The sequence below is a fragment of the Colobus angolensis genome, unplaced genomic scaffold (assembly GCF_000951035.1).
Source record: "Colobus angolensis palliatus isolate OR3802 unplaced genomic scaffold, Cang.pa_1.0 Scaffold163, whole genome shotgun sequence".
Lineage (NCBI taxonomy): Eukaryota > Metazoa > Chordata > Mammalia > Primates > Cercopithecidae > Colobus > Colobus angolensis.
The window spans coordinates 8,516,276-8,536,366 of NW_012114744.1; the positions used below are offsets into that span (position 1 = coordinate 8,516,276).

A 20,091-nucleotide genomic window follows, 5' to 3' on the forward strand; every position below is an offset into this window, starting at 1 on the left:
CTGGCATCTCCTCTCTCACACTCTCTCATTTCTTCTCTCACCATGTAATCTCTGCACACACTGGCAACACTTTGCCTTCCACATAAGTTGAATTAGCCTGAGGCTCTCACCAGTTGACAGAGCCATGCTTCCTGTGTAGTCTGCAGATTCTCTTACCTTTATAAATTACCCAGCCTCAGGTATTTCTTTCCAGCAATACTAAACAAACTAAAATACCCTACTAGACTGAACTTAAGTCTTGGCTATAGCTTCAATGGAAGAGATGCTGTGACATATGTGAGACCCTGACTGTTCCCCAGTCAGCTACTGGCAGATTTTTGAGGCAACAACTGTAAGCCAACTCTTGCTCCTATTGCAGCAAGACTCACTTTCTACTCTCCTCAGAGAAGTATCAGCAGCCTCTGGCTTGTATCTGACTTCTGTAAAAAACAAACATTGCCTCTGCAATTCTTCATTAAGACTGATGATCTTATGGGACCTGGTCCTATTTCGCATGGTAGAAATAACAAAGCTGGTGTTTCCCAGAGTTGTGTTATTGACCCACATTCTCTATAGACAATCATGGTCAGTCCCATTGTTAACGAAATGGGGAAAGGGACAATGAGAAATATAGACTTCAGCTACACAGCATTTACCCAACTAAAAATTCTGTTGCTTATAAGAATGTGAGAACATCTTGGAGGTCCACTAGCAGTAGGTAACCATATTCCAAGTGGAAGAAAGGGGAGCCAGATGTTTGTGTGAGTGAGCTAAATCTTCTTCACCCAGCACCCTCTGCAGGAAGTACTGTAATGACTAAAGTCTAAGAAGAATGAATAAAGAAAAGCGGTGGAGGCATCTTATTTTGATGTTGGAAGTATTTTCCAGAAGAATTAAAAACATTAATAGTTAAAAGAGTTTCTTCTAGGCCGGGCGCGGTGGCTCACGCCTGTAATCCCAGCACTTTGGGAGGTCGAGGCGGGCGGATCACAAGGTCAGGAGATCGAGACCACGGTGAAACCCCGTCTCTACTAAAAATACAAAAAATTAGCCGGGCGCAGTTGCGGGCGCCTGTAGTTCCAGCTACTCAGGAGGCTGAGGCAGGAGAATGGCGGGAACCCCAGAGGCAGAGCTTGCAGTGAGCCGAGATCGCGCCACTGCCCTCCAGCCAAGGGGACAGAGCGAGACTCCGTCCCAAAAAAAAAAAAAAAAAAAAAGAGTTTCTTCCGGGAATGTGACTGGGAATGGGAAAAAGTGGGGCAGGGGACTGTTGCTTTCTATTTTAAGTTCTGCAAGGCTTATTTAGCCACATAAACATATTATTTTAATAAAATAGCTTCAACATTTTTAACCATGTTACAATTTCAAAATAGCCCAGTTTTACCCTACTGCATTTATAAACTTAAATAATATTGAGTAAATACTTTCTGGCTATATTCTGTATTACCTCTCAGGCTACCACCTATTCAAACTTTAACCATTGCTACATCTCCAAATTGGTCTTTCTTCTTCTACTCTTGCCCCTACAGTCTATTCTCAAGACTGTACAACTCTAAGAGGGTGCCTTAAATTCCATATCAACAATGTCTCTGGTGGCTGGGTGCAGTGGCTCAGACCTTGTAATCTCAGCAATTTGGGAGGTCAAGGTGGGTGGATCACCTGAGGTCAGGAGTTCCAAACCAGCCTGGCCAACATGGTGAAACCCTATCTCTATTTTAAATATAAAAATTAGCCAGATGTGGTGGCACACACCTGTAGTCCCAGCTACTCGAGAGGCTGAGGCAGGAGAATCGCTTGAACCTGGGAGGTGAAGGTTGCAGTGAGTTGAGATTGTGCCACTGCACTACAGCCTGGGCAACAGAGCAAGATTGTCTCAAGAACAAACAAAACAAACAAAAATACTCCTGAAGCTGTGCCATGTAGTGGCACTGTCTATTCTCAGATCAAAGAGATCTGTTTAGAATCTTAATCAGATCATTTCCTGAAATTGTTCAAAACCTTCCAACAGCTTCCCAGCACACCTAAATTTCGAACATCTTACCACAGCCTAAAAAATTCATATAAGCTAGCCTCTGCATACCTCTCCAGATGCAATTCTTCCCACTTTCCTCTTCTCACATCATGCTAGCCACCCTGCACCACTTTGCTGCTTTTTATAGGAAAAGCTTATTATTCTTGCTTTAGTGCTATATTGGATACTCGTTCCTCCTCTATTTGGAAGTGGCTCAGTCCTTCACTTAATTAATCCTGATCAACAGCTACCTGCTTCTACAAGAGACTTACCCTGACCACCCTATGTAAAATAACCACTAACACCAAACCGCCTCCCACAGTTACTCTCCCTTAGGAGGAATATACATATTTTTATCTGTTGCTTATCCATCTTCTCTACTAGAATATAAGCTTCAAAAGGGCTTTCTTGAGCAACATGATAAAACAGGGGGTTCCTGACTGTCCCTCCTCTCACACACTGAGAAATCAATTCTCTCCAAGAGAAAGTCAGAATCCTTTTGAAAGACTCCTGTGTACGAGACAACTGAGGAAATACCCATGTCAAAATGGGTAGAAAAAGCTGAGATATACGTGCACACGAACTCCACCCTGAGCACATAGGAAGGAAATATCAACTCCCAGCTTATTCCTGAAGGGTAATGGTCTTGTACAACATACACACTGCCCAACTTTTAGACTCCTGCTGAAGGGCTTCACCATGCCTGAGAAATGACAGGGAGAGGGCATTGGATTTCCCTCAAGCACAAAGAACATGACTGCATGGTCATTTCCAGCAATTGTAGCCCCCAGGATCAGCCCAACTTCTATAAACCGCATAGCAAATAAAAAATAAGCTTATTTGAGCCTAAATAGGAAGCATGGCACTCCCTTTGCCCCAGAGACAATTCCAGACCCATGGAAAATCTCTCTGTGGAAAGAGATGGGAGGCCTCTGCCAGCAACAATGAAAGAGAAAGCACTCCCTAAGCCTTCTTTCCTGGCTTGCTTCTGATATACAGTCCTGCAGTCTCTCATTGGAAGGAAGCTGGGGAATGGACCTCTTCATGCCTGAAGGGGAAAGTCAGCACTCTCTGTGCCTTTCTCCCTGGTTCATTTCAATGATAACTCCCAACTAGAAATCTCTTCCTGCTAGAGGGGTGTGAGACTTCTGCTTACCTTAATGCCAGAGTGGGCACTCTGATCTCTCTTCTCTAACTTGCTTCAGCAACAAATCTGCATCTGCAGACTCTCCCTGGAAGTAGTTTCTGCATGCATCAAGTGCTCCAACTTTTACAGCCTTCACCTGAGTGACTGGCTCCTAAATCACCTAGCTCTGGAAGTTGATGGAGCTCTACACTGCTGGTTTCCCAGACCACAGAGAACAAAAGTGACTTTTAAACTTGCAAACCTTCAGCAACTATCTCCCCAGGTTAAAAGTGAGCAGTCTGACCAAGAAGACAGGATTCCTCCTCAGACTCTCTCCTTAGTGTAGGGCAGAATGAGTGGGGGATAAACTCCAGCTCTGCACTTCTCAAAGAAGGAACAGGAATATACATTGAACAATGTAACCTCTCCAGCTACATCTCAAGAGGCTGTCTTCTCTCACCTCTCTCAAGGCAATATCATGACTTGACCCTCTAATTTCCTGGAAGCCACTAAGAATGAAGACAGCAGGTTGGACAAACACAAAGAGCTTAGAACATAGAATCCCTGATAGGAAAGAAAGATCTTTTATGCAAGACCACTCTAACAAGACAGGAAGGGGTGGTTCTCTTATCTAATGCACAGAAACGAACACAGAGAGTCAAAGAAAATAAGTAACAGAAACATGTTCCAAATAAAAGAACAAGACGCATCTCCTGAAGCTTATGCTAATGAAATGGAGATATGTGTCTGACCAGACAAGGAATTCAAAAGGACAGTCATAAAGATGCTCATCAAAATAAGGAGAACAATACAACAAATTGGTAATTTCAACGAAGAGATAGAACATATTAAAAAGTACTAAACAGAAATCATTGAGCTAAAGACTAATAACTGAACTCAAAAATTCAATAGACAGGTTGAATAGCAGCCTAGGTCAAGAGGAAGAGAAGATTAGCAAATTTAAAGACAAAATCATTGGAAATCATTGAATCTGAGGAGCTAAATGAAAAAAGAATGAAAAAGACTGGAGATAACCTAAGGGAATTATAGAACACCATCAAGTGAATCAAGTATGCATTATCAGAGTACCAGGGGGAGAAAACAGAAAGGGATACAAACCATATTTAAATAAATAATGACAGAAAACTTCCCAAGTCTAGGGAAGAAATTAGAAATCCAGATCCAAGAACCTCAATGGACACCTAATATGATGAATCCAGAGACCCACAATAAAACACATTATAATCCAATTGCTATAAATAAATAAAAAATATTGTTTCTAAAGTGAAAAGAGAAAATATGGAAAAATCTGCATGAGAAAGTGACTTGTTACATACAAAGAAACTTCTATAAGACTACTAGCAGATTTTTCCAAGAGAAACCCTGAAGACCAGAAGTAAATGGGATAATGTATTCAAAGAGCTAAAAGGAAAAAAAAAAAAAACTGCCAATAGTATTATACCCAGCAAACCTGTCCTTCAAAAATGTAGGGGAGATAAAACTTACTCAGACATACAAAAGCTAAAGGAATTTATCACAACTAGACCTGCTTTACAAAAAAAAAAAATGCTAAAATGTGTCATTCATGCTAAAGGAGATCACTAAGGGGCAACACAAAAATATCAAACTCACTGGTAAAAGTAGGTATCTAATAAAACACAGAACACTCTTATACTATAATGGAGTTGTGAAAACCAAATATATCTCTAGTATGAAGATTAAAAGCCAAACTATTAAAATCTAGAGCTTTAATAATTTGCTGACACAAACAATAAAAGACACAAAATGTGTCATGAATAATACATTGTGAAGGGGAAAAGAGTAAAAGTATAGAGTTTGTGCAGGTGATCAAAGTTATTATCAGCTTTAAACAGCCTGTTATTAGTATAAAATGTTTTATGGTAGCCTCATGGTAACCACAAGGCAAAAACCCTTAGTAGATACACAAAACGAAAGCATTCAAAGCATACCATAGAGAAATCCTCAAACCACAAAGGAACACAGCAAGAGAAGAGAGGAACAAAGGATGTACATAGTAACCAGAAAATAATTAACAAAATTCAATAGTAAATCCTTACCTATCAATAATTACTTTGAAAATAAATGGGTAAAATTTTCTGATCAAAAGACATCAAATAGCTTAGTGGATTAAAAAAAAAAAAAAGATGCAACGACCCAGCTATATGCTTCCAAAAAGAGACTAATTTCATCTCTAAGGACACATACAGATTCAAAGTAAAGGGAAGAAAAAAGATATTCCACACAAATGAAAACTAAAAGAGTGCAGGGGTAGCTATACATATCAGGCAAAATAGACTTTAAATCAAAGAGACAAAGAAGGTCATTATGTAATAATAAAGTGGTCAATTCTTCAAAAAGTTATGATAATTGTAAATATATATGCATAGAAACAGAGTAGAATGATGGCTACCAGAGGCTGGAAGGAGTGCGAGGGATGGAGAAAGGGGAGATGTTGATCAAAGGGTACAAAATTTCAGTTGAACTGGAAGAATAAATTTTAGTGATCTACTGCACTGCATGCTGACTGACCAGTTAATAATTATGTATTGTATATTTCAAAATTGGTACACAAATCGATTTTTAACAACCTCACCACAAAACAAAGGTAAGTTGGTGAGGTGATGGATATGTTAATTAGATTGACTGAATCATTCTACAATGTATACACAGATTAAAGCATCACATTGTACCAGACATACACAACTGTTGTCATTTAAAAAAAATTAATAAAAAAGGCTATCTTGTCCATGTCTATATTCCAATGTCTATATTCTAGTGCCTGAAATAGTTCCCACTACATGAAATCTGTTCAAATATTGCCTCAATATCTGTTGATAAATGCAATATGCTTTATAGCAGGAAACATTTTTCCCTGAATGTAAATTATTACAAAATGTTAACAGGAAACTTTTTGAAGATATAGTCCAGGTCAGACACTGCACTAAGTGCTCTTCAGAAATTATTTTATATATCTTCCCATCATCTCACTGAAGCAAGCAAGTATTAATCATTTTATAGATGAAGATAAAGCAATTTAGAAAGGACAAAGAAGAGTAGACCTTTACTGCAGATAGGGTCCTAAGATAGAAAATTGAAAATGGAAAAGTCAAACAAAGACAGGGGACAATGGAGGAGGGGAGAGATTGCCAGAGTGCTAAAAAAAGATATGGTGATCAAACTTTATAGGAATTCTTACAGTGTTGCACACTTTAATCATGTAACTTTAAATTTTCATAATCACTTGAACATTTTGGCCTCCCTCTCTGTCATTTTAGGTGTTCCAGTCAAAAACAATGAGATTCATTATAGGAAGCTTTGTTTCATCAAAGAAAGCTTTATACAGAAGCTTATAATATGAAACATGTCAAAACACAGTGGACCTAAAGCAAGAACGAGGGAACAAGAATGGGCTTCATCTCAGTCTCCCTACTTACTACTGCTTGAGAATATATGCAATCCTTCTGGGTAAGAAAAGAAGAGCTTCACAAGTGTAGGCTAAAGTTGTCTTGTTATATTTCAGAATTTTTTCTTATGATATTCAGCATTTTGTAAGCCTTTTTAACTAAGCAGTATTTTTAGTTTTAGTTTTTCTAGAGAACAAAATTAAGGCTGTCATCTCTTTAAATAAAATTTGGAATGCATTTTCCTAAATATGTTAAACTAGTAAGAATACAAGTTTCATGGTAGCAGAATTTATTTTTCCCATGTTCTAATAAAAAATTCCATGCAGACCCAGAAAAAAAATTAAATAGGGTAAAACATTGTAAACTAAAGATAAAAATGTAACCCAATTTCCAGAGGAATGTCCACTGACATCACAACCCAAGAACAAAACTGGAGACATAGCCTCTTAAAATACATGTGTCCTGCCCTTTCAATCAGAATAGTAAGCACAACCATAAGGAAGGCGAAGGAAATGTTACATTGTTTCACCTCATCTGTCCCTAGCTCCAGGAAAAGAGTACAGAAATGCCCTTAAACACAGGCAGCCAAACGTCTCCCTAAGGAAAATGATCTTTGGATAAAGTAAAACCCAACTACTGTACTTGGCATTTCGTTTTCTAGATATATTTTTAAAAAAAAAAATGGAGTCCATATAGCAAAAGGCACAAAACAATTTTTTTAAATACTTTAAGTTCTGGGATACACATGCAGAACGTGCAGGTTACACAGGAATACAGGTGCCACAGTGGTTTCCTGCACCCATCAACCCATCATCTACATTAGGTATTTCTCCTAATGCTCTCCCTACCCTAGCCCCCCAACCCAACAGGCCCTGGTGTGTGATGTTCCCCTCCCTGTGTCCACGTGTTCTCATTGTTCAACTCCCACTTATGAGTGAGAACATGCAGTGTTTGGTTTTCTGTTCCTGTGTTAGTTTGCTAAGGATGATGGTTTTCAGCTTCATCCATGCCCCTGCAAGGGACATGAACTCATCCTTTTTTATGGCTGCATAGTATTCCATGGTGTACATGTGCCACATTTTCTTTATCCAGTCTATCATTGATGGGCATTTTTGGTGGTTCCAAGTCTTTGCTATTGCAAATAGTGCCACAATACACATGTGTGTGCATGTGTCTTTATAGCAACATGATTTATAATCCTTTGGGTATATACCCAATAATGGGATTGCGGGGTCAAATGCTATTTCTGGTTCTAGATCCCAGAGGAATCGCCACACTGTATTCCACAATGGTTAAACTAATTTACACTCCCAACAACAGTGTAAAAGCATTCCTGTTTCTCCATATCCTCTCCAACATCTGTTTCCTGACTTTTTAATTATCGCCATTCTAACTGGCATGAGATGGTATCTCACTGTGGTTTTGATTTGCATTTCTCTAATGATCAGTGATGATGAGCTTTTCATATTTGTTGGCTGCATAAATGTCTTCTTTTGAGAAGTGTCTGTTCATATCCTTCACCCACTTTTTGATGGGGTTGTTTTCTTCTTATAAATTTGTTTAAGTTCTTTGTAGATTCTGGATATTAGCCCTTTGTCAGATGGATAGATTGCAAAATTTTTCTCCCATTCTGTAGGTTGCCTGTTTACTCTGATGATAGCTTCTTTTGCTGTGCAGAAACTCTTTAGTTTTATTAGATCCCATTTATCAGTTTTGGCTGTTGTTGACATTGCTTTTGGTGTTTTAGTCATGAAGTCTTTGCCCATGCCTGTGTCCTGACAGACAGCCAAATCATGAGTGATCTCCCATTCACAATCGCTAAAAGAGAATAAAATACCTAGGAATACAATTTACAAGGGATGTGAAGGACTTCTTCAAGGAGAACTACAAACCACTGCTCAAAGAAATAAGAGAGGATACAAACAAATGGAAAAACATTCCATGCTCATGGATAGGAAGAATCAACATCGTGAAAATGGCCACACTACCCAAAGTAATTTACAGATTCAATGCTATCTCCATCAAGCTACCACTGACTTTCGTCAGAGAATTAGAAAAAAACTACTTTAAATTTCCTATGGAACCAAAAAAGAGCTCACATAGCCAAGACAACCCTAAGCAAAAAGAACAAAGTTGGAGCCATCACGCTAACTGACTTCAAACTATATTACGAGGATACAGTAACCAAAATGGCATGGTACTGGTACCGAAACAGATATATAGACTAATGGAACAGAACAGAGGCCTCAGAAATAATGCCACACATCTACAACCATCTGATCTTTGACAAACCTGACAAAAACAAGCAATGGAGAAAGGATTCCCTATTTAATAAATGGTGTTGGGAAAACTGGCTAGCCATATGCAGAAAACCAAAACTGGACCCCTTCCTTACACCTTATACAAAAATTAACTCAAGATGGATTAAGGACTTAAATGTGAGACCTAAAACCATAAAAACTCTAGAAGAAAACCTAGGCAACAAATTTAAAAAAAAAAAAACAGAAAACACTGAACAAAACAGAAAATAAGATTAAACATATCAATGGTAACTAATAAAATGCTTAAATCCTCTTATTAAAGCATAGACTAGGCATAAATTGTTGCATAACTTTCCTTACTACAAAGTAATCCAGAAATGTGTGTACACATTTGCAGATTTATGTGTACATACGTGTTTGCATTAGATGCATAACTAGGTGAATATAAGAGTGTAGGTATATATGTATTATGGATACTTTTCAGTATCTCTGACAAACTCCACCAAAAGAAAGTAAAATCAGTGTTAAATCTGAACAAAGTAGAATCCTTGTCCTATATACACAGTAAGTGGATCAAAGGAAGTTAATTTTCAATGATTGTAAGTGTATACTCATGAATCTTTACACAACTAAGAGACTGGAATCAAAACATATGAATTAAATATGGCTAGAAATGCAAAATAAATTAATACAATTAATAAGATAATGTAGTCAAAGAAGACAAAAATAAGACAGGAATGATTACTATAATAATGCTAATTATAAGATATATAGCAAACTTTTAATCTTAAAATCAGTATACTAATTTGTGATGAAAAACTTAAATTACATACAACATTGCTAAGTACCATAAGCAACATTCTCTGTCAACATAAAATTGAAAATCTATTACTAAAGAGAAAACAAATTTTTCAACTGCAATTTCTAAATTACTCTTCTGATTAAATATGTAAATACTGGTTCAAGAAAAATAGTAAAATCAGAAATGAGAATATTTAAATAAAAATGTTTTATAACATAAGGACTGAGGCCAAACAGCACTTAAGAGATAAATTCATAGCTTTCATATATTCTCATTATCTTATTACAAAACCAAAAATAAAATAACCCTAAAAGAGAAGCTAGATGACAGAACCACTCTCTCATGTCTCTCTCCCATTTCCTTGGTCCTCTTTAAAAGCAACAGCAAAAGACAACCCTAAGGGAAACATGAAGAAAGGATACAAACTATTGATTTCTAAAATAGTAGAACTTAAAAGTTAACAGATATAACTTCAAAAAAAAAAAAAACAGGGAGGGGGGTCCTGGCCAGGTGCAGTGGCTCATGCCTGTAATCTCAGCACTTTGGGAGGCTGAGGCGGGTGGATCACTTGAGGTCAGGAGCTCGAGACCAGCCTGGCCAACATGGCAAAACACCGTCTCTACTAAAACATACAAAAATTAGCCAGGTGTGGTGGTGCACACCCGTAATCCCAGTTACTTGGGAGGCTGAGGCAGGAGAATCACTTGAACCTGGGAGGGAGAGGTTGCAGTGAGCCAGAATCATTCCACTGCACTGCAGCCTGGGTGACAGAGCAAGACACTGTGTCAAAAAATAAAAATAAAAAGGAACCCAGCAAATCTAATTTTATATTTATCTTTTCTTTTGAGATAGGGTCTCATTTTGTCACCCAGGCTGGAGTGCAGTGGTGCTATCACAAATCATTGTAGCCTTGACCTCTTGGGCTCATGTGATCCTCCTACTACAGCCTCCTGAGTAGCTGGGACCACAGGCATGAGTCACCATGCCTGACTAATTTTTCTATTTTTTGTACAGACTGAGTCTCACTGTGTAGCCTAGGCTGGTCTCCAACTCCTGGGCTTAAGCGATCCTTCCACCCCACCCTCCCAAAATGCTGGGATTACATGTTTTAGCCACTGCACTCCATACATATATAATACGTGTGTGTGTGTGTATATATATATTAGGAAGAATATAATCTAAAATAAGACTTAGAGCCAACATAAAGGATATTGGAAAAATAAGCGAAAAATATGCTAATATATCTGAAAATAGCCAATTTTCTGAAATCATGCAATTATATTTTAATTTTGAATAAGAAGAAAAAGAAATAGGGTAAAGAAAACAGGGTCTGGATGTAGGTAATTTCACGAGTGAATTCTTCCAAAACTTCATGTATCAGATGATTTATGTACTAAAAACAAAACAAAAAAAACTATTCTAGAGCACATATAAAGGTAAAATGTTTCTCAGTTAACACCATTATCAATAGACCTTTCTCTTATGAACATACATGTAAAAACCGAAAGTACAGGAAACTCAAAGTCAAAGGTATGTTAAAAAAAAATCATAATTAGGTAGAAATCACCTGAGAAATGCAAATATGCTTTAATAATAGGAAACCTAGTAATCTGATATGTCACATCAGTAAAAACTAGGCATTCACCTCTATTAATACAAAAAATGGAATTTGATAACATTCAGTATCAATTACTGATGTATTTTATCTTAATGTAATTTTTGAAAAAGGATAAACAATAAAGAATACCAAGAATTCTATCCAAGAATCCTAACCAACCGTATATTCACTGGTAAAGCACCAAAAGCATTGCCCAGTGAATACTGGATCAAAACAAGGGTTTTGGCAACAAGTACAAATACTGTTCTGTTCTAAAGAGTATGGTGACATATGAAACCAAAGAGGTATAGCTATTGGACAGAACCAGACAAAAGCCTGTCAACAGATGATTCAACTGCCTACCTAGAAAATCTAAAAGGATCAACACTGAAGACAGCAATTAAGTAAAATCAATGACTAGTTAGTAACATTTAAAAACTTCCCATTTACCATGAGATGATTTAAAAAGATGTCACAATAAGAAAAAATATAAAATATAAAAATATCTTGATTATAAATGCAAGAGATTTATATGATCAAACCTTCAAAAAGTTACAAAGAGTCTTGACTAACTGAAGATATCGTATGCTCCTAGAAGGCTGAATATAGTAAAAATATCATTGTTTCCCAAACCAGTTTAATTAACAACTAGAAATGATAGCATCTAATCAGGAGCATGTACTTTACAGGCATCTCATTTCATCACAACAGAAATCCTACGAAGTCATTATCAACATTTTACTAAAGGAGTAGTAGTCAGGCCCCAGAAAGATGAAGTGCCTTGTTCACACAGTGAGTAAGTGAGAAGATGAAGCCCAGGCCCTATGAAGGCAGCACTTTCCTAACAAAGATGTTATATTTTTAAAAAGTGGCACTTTGGGAGGCCGAGGTGGGTAGATCATGAGGTCAAGAGATGAAGACCATCCTGGTCAACATGGTGAAACCCCATCTCTACTAAAAACACAAAAATTAGCTACTCCGGGGGCTGAGACAGGAGAATCACTTGAATCCAGGAGGCGGAGGTTGCAGTGAGCAGGGATCGCGCCACTGCACTCCAGCCTGGCGACAGAGTGAAACTCCATCTCAGAAAAAAAGTGGGAAGGGAAGGAAGAATGATACAAGTAAAAAATTCCTGACACAGGGGCCGGGCCCGGTGGCTCAAGCCTGTAATCCCAGCATTTTGGGAGGCCGAGACGGGTGGATCACGAGGTCAGGAGATCGAGACCATCCTGGCTAATATGGTGAAACTCCGTCTCTACTAAAAAATACAAAAAACTAGCTGGGCGAGGTGGCGGGCGCCTGTAGTCCCAGCTACTCGGGAGGCTGAAGTGGGAGAATGGCGTAAACCTGGGAGGCGGAGCTTGCAGTGAGCTGAGATCCGGCCACTGCACTCCAACTTGGGCGACAGAGTGAGACTCCGTCTCAAAAAAAAAAAAAAAAAAATTCCTGACACAGAAGAGGGGAAAATAACCACACCAGAAATTAAAATACAAAGTTGTCATAAGTTAAAATTACACGATAATTTGAAAAAAGAATTAAACTTACAGACATGCAACCTATAATTATTGAACATTAGCCCACAAGAGGATTTCTGCTTGTTTTCTTACTATATCTGCAGAACATATTGGATAGTGCTAAATTCACATAATCGGGACTCAATAAATAGTTTACCAAGGAAATAATTAATGTTTAATTGGGCTTAGTAATGAAAGCAGAGGTTCATCAAAAGTCAGGCTGCAGGCCAGGCATGGTGACTCACACTTGCAATCCCAGCTTTTTGGGAGGCCAAGGCGGGCAGATCACTTGAGGCCAGGAGTTTGAGACCAGCCTGGCCAACATGGAAAAACCCCGTCTCTACTAAAAGTACAAAAAATTAGCTGGGCATGACAGTGCACACCTGTAATGCCAGCTACTCGAAAAGCCGAGGCATGAGAATCACTTAAATGCGGGAGGCAGAGGTTGCAGTAAGCCAAGATGGCACCACTGCACCCTGGCCTGTGCAACAGAGTGAGACTCTGTCTCAAAAAAAAAAAAAAAAGAAGGACCGGGTGCAGTGGCTCACATAGGTAATCCTAGCACTTTGGGAGGCCAAGGTGGGCAGATCACAAGGCTGGTTTGAGACCAGCCTGGCTAATATGGTGAAAACCCATCTCTACTAAAAATACAAAAATTAGCCAGACATGGTGGCATGTTCCTGTAGTCCCAGCTACTAAGGAGGCTGAGGCAGGAGAATCACTTGAACCAGGAGGCGGAGGTTGCAGTGAGCCAATATTATGCCACTGCACTCTAGCCTGGGCAATGGAGCAAGACTCTATCTCAAAAAAAAAAGAAAGAAAGAAAAGAAAGAGGAAAAGTATACTAGCCTACACATACTCATTCTCACAAGCAATCAGAAAGGAGCAAATTAAATATCTCAGCTATTAGACTGACAAAGACAGGTTTTAAATTTTCAGGCTCTTTGCCCCAGTAATATTTTCATTATAAAAACCCATCACTAACTTGAAGGTATAAAATGAAAGTACTGAAACCACGTCTACAAAGTGGTATGATAAAAGTTTCAGGAAGCAAAGCAGAGCATTAATGATGCTGTACAAAGTAAAAGGCTCCCAAACACAAACCAATGTACCTTTTTAATAAAATTTGAGGAAAATAGAAGCTTTTCCTTGCTGTCCACCTAATGTTATAATTTTGGACATAGCAGAATTTAAATTGTTTAAGTCATGTTAATTATTTAATAAGACGTTATGTTAGAATGACTTCTAAAGTTTACTTTTTGGAAAACCTGTATGCATTACTACTACCTATACTGAGAAAACAGGTTACCCACTAACGGTCTCGTAGGACCTTTGTGAGCTGTACTGTTCAGTTAGGAATTACTGAGTGTCAGCTCCAACTTGGAGATTTCACTGTATTCTTCCCAGTTCATTTTGGAATAGAAAGCAACACTCATGCTTACCCTCAGCATTCGATATATATTTTCCATTGCTAATGTGGTGATTTATCTACAGTTTTACAATGAATAAAAGACACTGTGAATATAATTCAAAAGCCTCCAGCATAGCACCTAGACACCTTTTATAAGTCTAAATAAATATGCACCAGCCTCTCCACCTTATCAACTGCACAAACTCTAGAATATTTGTTTTTTGTTCCCTGCTTCAAGTATCCCTATTACCTTTTCCTGCACATGGAATACCAGCTTAATTAGGAATCTTACTCGTTATTGCAAATACTTTCATAGGTGAAACTAAGCCATTTTTCTGTACCTTCTCTTTAGAACAGTGGTTCTCAACCTTGGCTATACACTGAAATCACCTGGGAAGCTTTAACACTGCGCCCCCGAGACTGATTTAATTACCTTGGGATACAACCTGGGTAATGAGATGGGTGTTAAAGCTCTCCAGGTGATTCTAATGTGCAGTTAAGATAAGAATCACACTTCTTTTTCCTTAAGGAAATCATATCAAAATTTTTGAGTAACTGAAACACAGTGAACATAGAATGAAATATTACAGATTTTGGACGACAATTCCATAATTTGATGTTTAAATGCTCTTCAAACCCTAGAAAATATGCCATTTGTCCCACTGATATGTCTACTATTTAAAATTATTAGGTCTTTCCTAGGCTAAAACCTGAAATAGCAATGTCACATGACTATGCAATCCACCTCTTCCTTCCCAAAGGTCTTGATTAATTTGAAATGAATATAAAGTAGCACAATCAGTCAAAAGTGATCTACCTCACTAGCAAATGACAAAGAATTTTCCATTCAGAATTCCCAGACTTTATAATCTGGCCGTCAGCTTTCCTATTTTGTTTTGAAAGTCTTTAATGACCTTACAAACTGTGTTTATTTTGTAAGAGTATGAATGAAGAGAGCTGTTTCCATTAAAAGCAAAACAAAACAAAACTGAAAAGGGAAAACACACCATTAAAATATTTTATTTCACTTTATAAGCAGTCATTATATATCAAAATTGCAGCTGATTTCATTTTTGAAGTAAAGAAGCAAATGACAACATCACTTAATCCATCTGAGTTCTCATTACCACAACTCATTCCACCAAATTAAGTGCTGTGGTCTCAGGATACCCTGTGGAAGGTTAAAAGAATCAGCTGAAGCAACAAGCAATTTTCCCTAAGATACTGTTTTAAGTCCACTGTGAGGTGTTACTTTAATATGTGGTTTCCAACTCACTCCCCACAGGGCAAGGTATTCCCTATAATTAAAAGCAGCAAATAACACAACCCATCTCTTCTGTACTGGGACCTTAATGTATCACAGCCAAAGGAACACAAAAGATAAATCACCCTATCTCCCTAAGAGTATGACATTTTGGACTATCACCAGATCTGCTGGAAACCTGCAGGCCAGAAAGAAAGGCATACTATGGGGCTTCAACACTGCTAACTTGTCTCTGGGGCTTGCTAGAAACATTAGGAAAGTGTTACTTTGAATTCACTAGTTTTACACCAACAGGTATTACCATTTTCATGGCTTTCTTTAGGGAAATAAGGTAAGTTTCAGAGGTCTCAAAACATGTTTAGGAACACTAGTTCCCACTTTCCCACAGAAAAGTAAAAAACCCTTTCACATTGTCTTTATATTATCTTCACTCCATCCTATACCTCACTAATTCTTTACAGCATAGACTGAATCTGAGACTTACATGTTTACAACAGACACCAAAGTAGTCAGAAGATGAAAACAAAATAAAACCCGGGAAGTACCATTATGTACAAAGAGAGATAAAAGTGGCCACTTTAGAGTAGTTACAACATTCAAATGAGCGAGTTGGAGGTATATTATTTCACCCAATACTATTTCCCCACAATGTTCTTCTCCAGATCAATTTTACCTCTTTACTTCCCCACTATCTGCAATTTCACAGTATTATTTACATACATTTCTCAAACTTAGAATTATCACAGAAAATTATGCAAAGTGGTAGGAGTGATTATACAAAATGGTTTAATAAGGCACAATTTAGTGTGGTTACAGTGGAGACACACACTGAAACATAAAAAACATAGGTATATGAATTATATGGAAGGTTAGTAGGTTCCATTTTAATACCCTCTTATTTCTAGTTAAAAAATACATAAAAACTCAAATAATGAAAAGAGCAGTGACTAGAAACCTATGAATTCTAATCAAAACTACCAGCAGTTTAAGTCATATACATCTTAAATATTGTTACCAATTTACACCTGAAGTCTGTGAACTCACATTCATGAGTAAAGGTACTCAATCTCTTCTATGTTGGTCATCATGCTTATCAGGATCTCCCTAACTTTCAAACCACCAAGGAATCCTTTTGTTACTTTTGCGTCCAAGGTCTCAATGCTTTTCTAAAGTCTAACAAACAATTGTCTTTATTAATTAGTACCTGATTTGTATTATTGTTTTTCTAGTTTCAACACTGACCCTACCTTTAACCAAAGATCTAGAACCATCAAAAGTTAATCATCATCATTATTAGCATTGGGGTGGTGCAAAGGTAATCAAGGTAAATCAGCATTAGAGGCTCAAGCACTATCACTACTGATGTCATTTTTCAATCACTGTTCGTTAGTTCATATTCATATCATGTGTGAACCAATGGATACGTTCACTTAGGAGGTGTAGCACCTTCCTGGAAAGGCACTCTGTCACAGGGTGTAGCCCATATGCACCCCGAGAATTTTCTGTAAAACCATCTGTGGTCAGAGGGCTTGAATGTCATAAACTGACCAGTATTATTTCTCGAAATTGAAATAGTCTAGACAAAAGCAAAGAAATTCATGTGTTCGTTAACTGTGTTTAATGCTACTAAGCTTTCTCAGACAGCTCACAGACACAACCTCTTACTAACTTTGCGGACCATTTTAGCCAAGTGAAAAAAATAACTAACAGGCTGCTCAGCTCTGGTTCATAGAAACTCACCAACTCTGATAGTGAAAGGGCTTTGACTGAAGAGAAACCTGACTCCTAGCCTCCTAGGTAAAGCTCTTACCTTTGTGATTAATTTTTTTCATAAAATGAGGACCCTTTCAGATCTCAATTTCTGAGTCTCTAAATTCTTGAAGTTGAGAGAAGTGAGTAAGCAGCAATATTCATTTCAAAGACAACAATTTAACCTATTAAATATTTTTACTGGATGCCTGACTACTTGAAGATACAGAATAAAATATACAATGGAATAGTGATTTTGCAATTACCTTGTTACTTCTTTTAAATAATCTAACTGTATAATGCAAGACTTCAAGTAAGTTTTGGCATTACTTATTAGCTTGTGCATCAAATTCACATGAACATAAATTCCCATTTCATTTTGCCCTAAGAGGAAACCAGACTGCCAAAAGTTGCTCCAGCTCCCTTTAGTAAGCAGCACATTTTTTAAAAGGTGGGGGAGGGTTGAATAAATACTTAGGTTGTTTGGCATTCATCTTAATAAAAAATAAAAGTAATTCACAAAAGTTAATCTGTGCTCAATGCTCTAAGCATTTAGAATACGGAAATTCCTAAGGATTCTAAATTTTTTTCATAGACTATATGTAGTATTTTGCTTTTTTTGTAGTTTGAAATTGTCTTTGGTAATGCCTGGATAAGGTTGTAACAATAGTCTCCTCAGTAGCGTTATGAATGCACCTGCTCGCCAATTCAAATAATTTTGAACAAATATTTAAACGGAGTCAGAGAAAACTGCACTATTTGAACAGCAAAGGGAGGGTCCACTTCATTAGCAAAATGCAACAAGTATTCATGGTATAAATCAACTCGTAGTAAATCTACAAATGCATCTTCAAGAATAATATTACAGGGAGAAAATAATCTCAATTTTACCATACATTTTAATACATTAAAAATAGGCTTAAATGCAATATGAATGGTAAAACTAGAGACTGGATGATATGAACTCATACCACAACATATACAAAAAATTTTAGTTTAAGAATGACTATTGAAGCTGACAGTCGCTTGACTAGAGTTGAGAAGTGGCCACGGGTGACTGCCTCAGAACAGACTCAACTGGAGCGACTGATTAGGAAGTATGGGATTCATTCAGGAGTGCAGTAGCAGGCTCATAAAAACACCGCAGGGCATTCAAAACTTACCTGAGTAATGGTGGCTTTAACTGTGCCAATTTGTTTGGGATTGGGAAATGCTATTATGACCCATTTCTCTTCTCCAACATGAGGAGTCTCCCTAGGATCTTGAGATCTCTTCCATCTGTAACATTCTGTGACTCAATACCTAGGGCTAGGTTACCTAAAGGATCTGTTATTAGTCTCCAGCTGTAGGGAAATAGTCCATAAGGATCCCCAGAGAATAAATGATTCCAAAATGGTTGCTCAGTTTGTGTGTGTTTTAAAAAGTCGGGAAAGACCACTTAAAATTTTTTCTAAGAGGGCAGACTTTAAGCATACAATAGTGTTAACTATAGGTGGTTTCATAGGTGTATACTTATCCCCATGATACTTATACACCTATAAAACCACCAATAGTTAGGGTTGAGTGGTATGTATAGCTTTTTACATTCAATTATACCTCAAAAAATAAAGGTTAGCTAAATGGGGGTGGGAGAGTGTAGGGAGACTGAATTTACTCTGAACTACAGTTACAGTTGAAGTCAACTCAAAACCTCTCCAAATTTCTAAAAATGTCTCACACACTGAAGTTAGTATTTCAGAAAACTAATAAATGTCTGTGCATCTAGGTATGCCTTGAACAGACTACAACTTCTCTGGATCTCTAGGTCTTATCACAAACTGAGGGAACTGTTAAGGATTTCTACAGAACCTTCCAGGTTCAGCATTCTATTAAAAAGATTTCCTAGAGTTTCTATTGTAAACATTTAACCACTTAGGACAATTTGAGTCATTACTCCTGTCTGCTACAGAACATCAGGCCCCTGGGGTCTTGTTTTGAAACTCAAGTTGGCCGGCCTTTCACCTGAAACAAACTTCTTACCTTTTGGGGGAGAAAAAGCATTTTGCTCCCCAAAAAAGCATCTGGAAAGCATTTGTTATGAAGTGGTCATGCACCAATCCTTTATCTTTCATCAGTAAGAATGTATTTCATTAATTAGGCCTGCCCAGACCAGAAATTACTTACCCATAGACACTTTACAAAGCTGCATGCCTTCTTCGGTGTTTGGATTTGATGTCCTGGTTGTATGGCAATATAGGAAACGTATGAATTTAACTTTTTTATTCACTGAGGAAAATTTCTACCCCTCTTAAGTGAAGATTTCTCTCTAGCTAAGACAAGAAAAGTACTCAGGCTCCACCTGTTTCGCCTAGCTACACCACTCATTCAGACCCTCGGCAAACCCAGCTCTAGCAATATCACGCCAGGCTAGGTGGACAGGAATGCACCAGTGCTGTTGGAAATTAAAGTTGGTGGGAGTCGCATTCTAATCCGGCCAGAGCTGCCCCTGCCGGGTGCAACCGCGGCACGGCCGGCGCTGTTGGTCTCTGTCTCACGGATGGTGAGCTGACAGCTCCTGCCAGCCCAGGCGGGGAGGAGGAGAAGAGGTGTCCGCTGCAGCCCCATACCCGGCGGGTGAAAGCACCGTCTTGTCCCCAAAGATTCCTCTGCCCTCAAAGACTAACAAAAATACGGTGTCCTGCGTTTCGCAGAAGGACGGGAGGCGTCCCAGAGCTCTCCCGGGAGAAAACCCCAGGGAGAAGTGGTGGCAGGAGGCGCCCGGTCCCGCAACTCACCTTCTGCTGCCTCCGGGCCATGTCGGTGGGCTGCTTGGCGTTGAAGGGGTACGCGATGCACCTCACGACGAAGACGTAGAGCTGCAGGCGGATCCTCCGCTCCTGCTCATCGTCCAGCTGCCGCTCGGGCTCGTCTCGCCCCTCGCTGAGCACAGAGGGGCTCGGGCTCACGGATCTG

At 38.4% G+C, this 20,091-nt stretch overlaps 1 protein-coding gene across 2 annotated transcripts in view; it reads right to left on the reverse strand.

Moving 5' to 3' along the window:
• CADPS2 (Ca++-dependent secretion activator 2) overlaps nt 1-20,091 on the reverse strand; it is a 571,469-nt gene extending 551,378 nt beyond the window's left edge. For both annotated transcript variants that reach the window (XM_011937408.1, XM_011937407.1), the window contains exon 1: nt 19,914-20,091. In XM_011937408.1, coding sequence (XP_011792798.1) covers nt 19,914-19,934 — 21 coding nt within the window. In that variant the 5' untranslated portion in view covers nt 19,935-20,091. The remainder of the gene's footprint in view (nt 1-19,913) is intronic.